This window comes from Malus domestica, chromosome 03, assembly GCF_042453785.1.
Source record: "Malus domestica chromosome 03, GDT2T_hap1".
NCBI classification, from domain to species: domain Eukaryota; kingdom Viridiplantae; phylum Streptophyta; class Magnoliopsida; order Rosales; family Rosaceae; genus Malus; species Malus domestica.
This window is the reverse complement of record NC_091663.1, coordinates 34,104,527-34,110,922: the sequence shown is the minus strand read 5'-3', so window position 1 is coordinate 34,110,922 and position 6,396 is coordinate 34,104,527. Positions and strand designations below refer to the sequence as shown.

The 6,396-nt window shown below is 38.0% G+C and overlaps 1 protein-coding gene across 1 annotated transcript; it reads left to right on the top strand.

Moving 5' to 3' along the window:
* The first annotated feature begins 323 nt into the window (after positions 1 to 323).
* LOC103419069 (uncharacterized) lies at positions 324 to 5,821 on the top strand. Its single transcript, XM_070819369.1, has 16 exons — positions 324 to 672; positions 1,470 to 1,572; positions 1,877 to 1,946; positions 2,086 to 2,124; positions 2,212 to 2,329; positions 2,423 to 2,480; positions 2,594 to 2,665; positions 2,856 to 2,916; positions 3,080 to 3,139; positions 3,273 to 3,292; positions 3,389 to 3,454; positions 3,900 to 4,067; positions 4,254 to 4,511; positions 4,681 to 4,893; positions 4,996 to 5,267; positions 5,355 to 5,821. Exons 1-16 carry the CDS (start codon positions 563 to 565, stop codon positions 5,494 to 5,496), a joined length of 1,830 nt encoding a protein of 609 aa, XP_070675470.1. The 5' UTR covers positions 324 to 562; the 3' UTR covers positions 5,497 to 5,821.
* The last annotated feature ends 575 nt before the right edge of the window (positions 5,822 to 6,396 follow it).

Genomic DNA, 6,396 nt, shown 5'->3' with positions numbered 1-6,396 from the left:
GATATAGGCAAATCCACAACACCAAAAAAGAGTGACGAACCGTGGCTCGAACCCACCGGTTGCCCCAATCCTCACCAAGACAATTTAAGAACGTTGGAAAAGTCGTGGAGTTTCGTTTTGGAACACAAAAGGGCAGCAATAACAACAACAACAAACAACGTAAACGTAACCAATCAGAATCCAGTTCTCTTCCAGATGCCAAAATCGTTACTCCGACATATTGTTTACTCTAATTTACCAACCTACCCTTGCCAAACTCCAAAATTCGAGGATTCATCCGTCAATCCAAACTTCAACCCCAATCAGACCACTTCCGCTCTCTTAGGGCAGGAATCCTGTGCTTTTCGGGACAAAAAGCCAACTGTCCTGAAAGCTTTCCCCTCTCAGTAAACCGCCATCGTGTGGGTGCACGATTCTTAACGTACACTCATCTCTTCGTCTTCCCCAGATCCCATTACGCACACTGCCTCTCTCTGTTAAACACGATTGCTCTTCTGACCCCCATGATTGCTCGGTGCACACAGTTCCGTGAACCCGCCTGTAACTCCACTGCATTTGCCATATGAAGGCCCCTGCTTCTTCCATGGCGATATCGAATTGGGTTTTTGTGTTTTCGATTGTTGTCTGCTTTTTCGCATCTGGGTCGCTCGCAATTGAGAATTTCCACCAGGCGTAAGTGATTTCTGTGATGCAAGTTCTGTCTTTTTGAATCTAAAGTTTGGTGTGTTTTCTGTTTTTGCTGATGGGAGAAATCTGGTGCCAATGGGATTAGCTGGAAACAGCTTTGGCTTTTGGCTTTTTTGGATAGTTGGAGTTGAATTTTGATCATGGTGAACAATATTGCAATGCATTTGTTATGCTTAGTGAATAAATTTTGAAACTTTTGTTTTAGATCTGGGACGGCGTTTAGTGATTCTAAAAACAAGTTTCAGAAACATGAGAAAGTTGGAAAAGTGCTTCCAAAATACTGAAAAGTTGGGAACTTTTAGCTTATTTGTGTCGTTTAGTGATTTGTTAACAGCATGAAGTATGTCAATGTGCTTCATATTAAATTTTTTTTTATGAGCCAATTGATAGTGCGGTTATGTTAATTTACTTTCTGATAGTGTAAATTAGAATGATGCAGCAATGCGAGAGTGCCGGCCAATGACGAATGTTGAACATGATTTTAAGGTGCTCTAGATTGTGAAGGTTAAATATTGTTTTGCTCTCGACGTAGGTAGGATGTTCCTAAACACTAATGAGAGACTATAACGAGGGAAATAAAACATCATCAGAAACTATGCTCCCTGCCTCAACTGTGCGGTACTGCGAATTTTCGCATCTTATTTTGGAAACCTTGTCGACCCATGAGTCACTTTGTGCACCTTAATTTTGAGATTACATGCTGCCTAACCATTGTTGCTGTTTTTCTGCCAGTGTTATGTACATCGTATGTGGCTAATGTTTGTGTAATATTTTACATACAGATTTCCTATTGTGGAGCCTGATCCTGGTCATACAAAACTTCGTCTTTCAAGGGAAGGGTTGGAGGCCATTGAAAGAATAACAAATCCAATTGCAGCTGTTGCCGTAAGACTTAAACCTTCTCCTTAGCATCTATGTTACTTGTAAGCTAGAGTTAAGAAGATATCAAAGTATAATACGTAATATTAAAAGATTATACATCGAACTTTACATTTTTAATTTTGGAAATCTTACCAAACTCTGGGTATTTAATTTTAGCTTGAGTTTAAGGCAGTGGTTTTCAGTCTCCATGCATACAAATATGACTAAAGATTTACGATTAAATTTATTGTCTTACATTTCCCTGCGTAAAGCAAATTTTCTATTCTCCGTGTACATTTTGATTCTATTCAAATGATTTTTTTCTTAGGTTATTGGACCGTACCGCTCTGGAAAATCTTTTTTGCTCAACCAACTGCTCTCCCTTTCTTGTTATGAAGGTGTAGTCTTTACTTCAATTAGTTATACTTTTATCGCCTTCTCCTTGTGGATCTTGTTTGATTAATCTTTATGCATTAGCTGTTTGGTTTGAACAATATAACAACCTTTAAGTTTTATTTTTGAACGGTTTCCCCACAGGGTTTGGTGTTGGACACATGCGTGACACAAAAACAAAAGGTAAATCTATATGCAGCCTTGATATCATGGATGTGCATTATTGTTTTTTAGAGAGATATATTTACGGTGGCTGTTTGCCTCTTACAGGGATTTGGGTATGGGGAACACCAATAGAATTGGATATTGACGGAGTGAAAACTTCGGTTTTTTACCTTGATACTGAGGGATTTGAAAGTGTTGGGAAGTCAAATGTATATGATGACCGGTAATCTCCAAGTCATCATGTAATCTTCAATTTTCCTTTGGTGGACATTCAAGTTTTGTGTCTTCTGCTGGGTTTCTGAGTATTCTTTTGCAGGATTTTTGCTCTGGCAACTGTTATGAGTTCTGTCCTTGTTTATAACCTGCCTGAGACGGTGAGTTGCACAACGCGTGATGTAATAGAAACATGTACTAGGTCCTTGGTCCATTATTGTTCAAGCCCAGTTTGCCGTATTTGATTTATCTCTTTGGTTGTCATTTCCTGTAGATCCGTGAAGCTGACATTGCCCGTTTATCATTTGCTGTTGAGCTTGCTGAAGAATTTTATGGAAGGTCCGCAGTTTGTTCAATCCTTGTTGTTATTGTACTTAATTTGTTTTGCTATTATCAAAACTGACATGTTTGCGTCTTGGTTGCAAATTTCATGTGGCAAATAGAGTTAAGGTAAATTCCAATCCCTTAAATCATTGTCCTTGGTGTGTATTATCTCACAATAATTTACACATGTGAATGATTGGATTGTTTTGTAGGGACAAGATGTTGCTTTTGAACCTGCAAAGCTATTGTGGCTCATCCAGCGTGATTTTTTACGTAAGTTTGAGAAATGCCTATAGCATGTTTGTTTAAGTTAAATATGGGCAACATAGAAGTTACAATGACAGTCTACCAAGATTTGTCTTTTCAGCTATCAACCCTTTTTTCCAAGCTTTCAGCAGAATGCTCATGAATTGACATTGTGGTGTTTATTCTGCAGAAGGGAAATCTGTGCAAGAAATGGTTAATGAAGCTCTTCTTCGCGTCCCTAACAGTGATGGTTAGTGTTTTGTTTCCTCCCAGTATGCATTCTTGCAAAAGATCTGTTTTTACTATTTACATAAATGCAGGACAACTTATTTATTTATTTTGTCTATCATGGATTTAATAGTGGGTGCTTTGTGACATTGCAGGCAACAAAAACATTGATATGGTATTTTTCACCCCTATATTATCACTTGCCGGCGTTTCCGCTGAGATATTGCTGTTTGCGGAATGAAAACGAACCCTTTTTGTGTGTCTTTATCAGGTCAACCAGATCCGAGATTCTTTGGCTATTATGGGTGATAATAGCACCGCCTTCAGTTTACCACAAGTATGGGTTTTCCTATTTTCAGCAGTTTTTGCACTCATTTTCTTGGCTTTTTATTTTAGTTGGGAGGTTGCTCAATGAAGCCTCTCAGCATTACACATTTACAGCAAATCCCTAGATTTTTTTTTTTGTTAAAAAATGGGCAAAATGTTGTGTCGAGTTCCCTTGACGTGGGCATGTTTTGGACAAGCTTTATTTTTGACCTGTGTGCAATAATTTATGATTTCTTAGTTGCTATGTATGCTGTATGGTTATTTCAACATTGAGTAAGACGCTTGAGTTCATTGTTGATAAAAATAAGCATCGTTCTAACCTATACAATATAATCCATATTATTGTAATATTGTGCGTGTATTATAATAAATTTAAACTTCCCTTTGCTATGGATATATTTTCTATTTGTTTGTCAAGTGTTTTGATTCTGTGGTGATTCCGAACTTTCAAACAGCCTCACCTTGAGCGAACGAAACTCTGCGACATGAAGGATGGTGAGCTTGACCCGATGTATGTTAAGAAAAAGGAACAACTAAAACAGCTTGTTTCTAGTATCATCCGTCCAAAGATTGTGCAGGGAAAAACTCTAAATGGAAAAGAGTTTGTATCTTTTCTGGAGCAGGTACCTGTTATATTATAATGTTGGTTGGTTAAAATCAGCTAAGATAGGACAATCATTAAGTTTCATTACAGTTTATGTTGTGTGGCATCCCATCCATAAGGTATTTCAGAGAAGTAAAGGAAAGGATTCTAGCTACAATCGTTCTTTTAGTTTGTTTTGCGTTTTTTTAATTAATTATTTTTTCAGATTCTGGAAGCGTTGAACAAGGGGGAGATCCCATCAACAGGTTCTCTGGTGGAGGTTTTCAATAAGGGTATTCTTGAGCGATGCTTAAAGCTGTACCATGAAAGGATGGAAAAACTCAGTTTACCTCTCGTAGAGCAATCTGTGCAAGAATACCATGAACGGTCCATGGAGGAAGTGATGAAACTTTTTGAGGATCAACATTTTGGCCGTCACCATGCAAAGAAGTCAGTCGAGCAACTACAAGAAGAAGTAGACAAGGTATATGAACTTTGTAATAGTAGCTCTAAACCCCTCTCTATGTACTTAGTCTCTGCCTTAACATGCCAAGTCGTTTTACATATTTTGTTGGCACCCTCACTTGCACCAGCTACGCATCCTGCAATATTTTAGCATGACTTTGCTGCTTGAACTCTGGGGATTTGTTTAGGTGTTTAAGAATGTGGTCATGGCAAACAAATATCAATCTTCAAAGCTCTGTGAGGCATTGTATACCAGATGTGAGGATAAAATGGACCAACTACAAGTTCTCAGACTTCCTTCCATGGCAAAATTCAACGCAGGTTTCCTGCAGTGCAACCAAAGTTTTGAGCAAGAGTGTGTTGGACCTGCAAAAGTAAACTATGAGGTTCGCATGATGAAGGTCAGGCATATGTTGTGTTCTGCATTTTGTTTTCCTCGTCTTCAATTTCTCCCCGCAGTGTGCAAAAACTCATTTGTACGATGTATATGATTTAATTTGCAGATGTTGGGCAAGTCACGATCTCTATTTATAAAAGAGTACAATCACCGACTCTTCAATTGGTTGGTCGCCTTCTCCCTTGTCATGGTGGTCGTTGGCCGGTTTATCATAAAGTTTATATTGATTGAAATCGGGGCCTGGATCATGTTCATCTTCTTAGAGACATACACGAGGATGTTTTGGTCTGCAGAGTCTCTCTACTACAACCCCGTTTGGCATGTAATAGTAGCCACTTGGGAAACACTCGTATACAGTCCCGTCCTTGATCTGGACAGGTAACAAAACCCTCCTACTCTAGTCCCCTCGAAGTTGCTTGAATAGCAAGTGAAGTTGTGTTTTAATTTGTTCTTCCTTTGTGGCAGATGGGCTATTCCAGCCGGTGTCTTGGTAGCTCTGTTCATACTATATTGGCGGTGTTACGGAAGAAGGAAACACGGGTCCAGATGGATCTTACCCTTGTACAATAATCACAAAGGCGGCTCAAATCGCCCAAGATCAGACTGAAGAGACAGAGAGGATGCTTGATATATACTTTGTCTCGGGCGATTTTGTCTATTTTTGTACACAAAGCCCGGCCGGCCGGCCGGCCTAGCAGCAGCTCTTTTGGTACTGAAATGTCAGATTCATTTCACTTTCCAATTGTGAAGAGGTGAAGAATCAAAAGGACAGCTCGTATGGGTCGAATTACTGTAACAATTCCAAATTGTTTGTACTGCAATTATTTTTTAATTAATTATTCGAAGTAGCCATTTAAACTGGACTTGTATAACACTAATGTTTAAAAAAGAGAGGATAGCAAAAAACAGAATGAAATGTTCACTTCGGATGAGGGCTTTCTTTTTCCCGCTCTTTGTTGAACAAACCGAGCACATTGACGTTTTAGGATTCATACCGTTGACTTCACTTAGTGTAATAAGACTTTGTTTTTCCGTTATTGAACAAATTGATATTGTATTGGAGACCTTGTTGAACATATAAGATTTCCGAATATCAAAATTTTAAATAATTAACATTATTTTGTTATGGCCTTAACAGTTTATCAAAATATGAAGATTCAGTCAGCTTCCGATAAACCATTATTTTATAAGAAAAACTAATGAAAAAGGCTTGAAAACTTTGAGTTTTAATAATAAGGACAAAATAAAGGGTAGAGTGAATAGTACAAGGTTTGACTTTTTAGTGTAAAAATGTGGTTTTTCGTTAAAACTCTCTATTTTATACTCGGTTTTGTGCTTAAACAATTATTTTATTTTTATTATAAGCAATAATATATCTCTAAGCTAGAATAATGAGAGGACGATGATTTGAATATGAAACGCAACGGATTGAAGTTTAAGGTCATATTCGAGAGGTCAATATCTACCAACTTTAGCTCTGTGTTTGCGTAATAGATTTCCAAGAAAC

Coding starts and splice junctions, on each gene's coding strand:
- LOC103419069 (XM_070819369.1), top strand. CDS start 563: ATGAAGGCCCCTGCTTCTTCCATGGCGATATCGAATTGGGTTTTTGTG. Junction 2,481..2,593: donor TTTATAACCTGCCTGAGACG/GTGAGTTGCACA, acceptor CATTTCCTGTAG/ATCCGTGAAGCTGACATTGC. Junction 4,068..4,253: donor TTGTATCTTTTCTGGAGCAG/GTACCTGTTATA, acceptor TTATTTTTTCAG/ATTCTGGAAGCGTTGAACAA.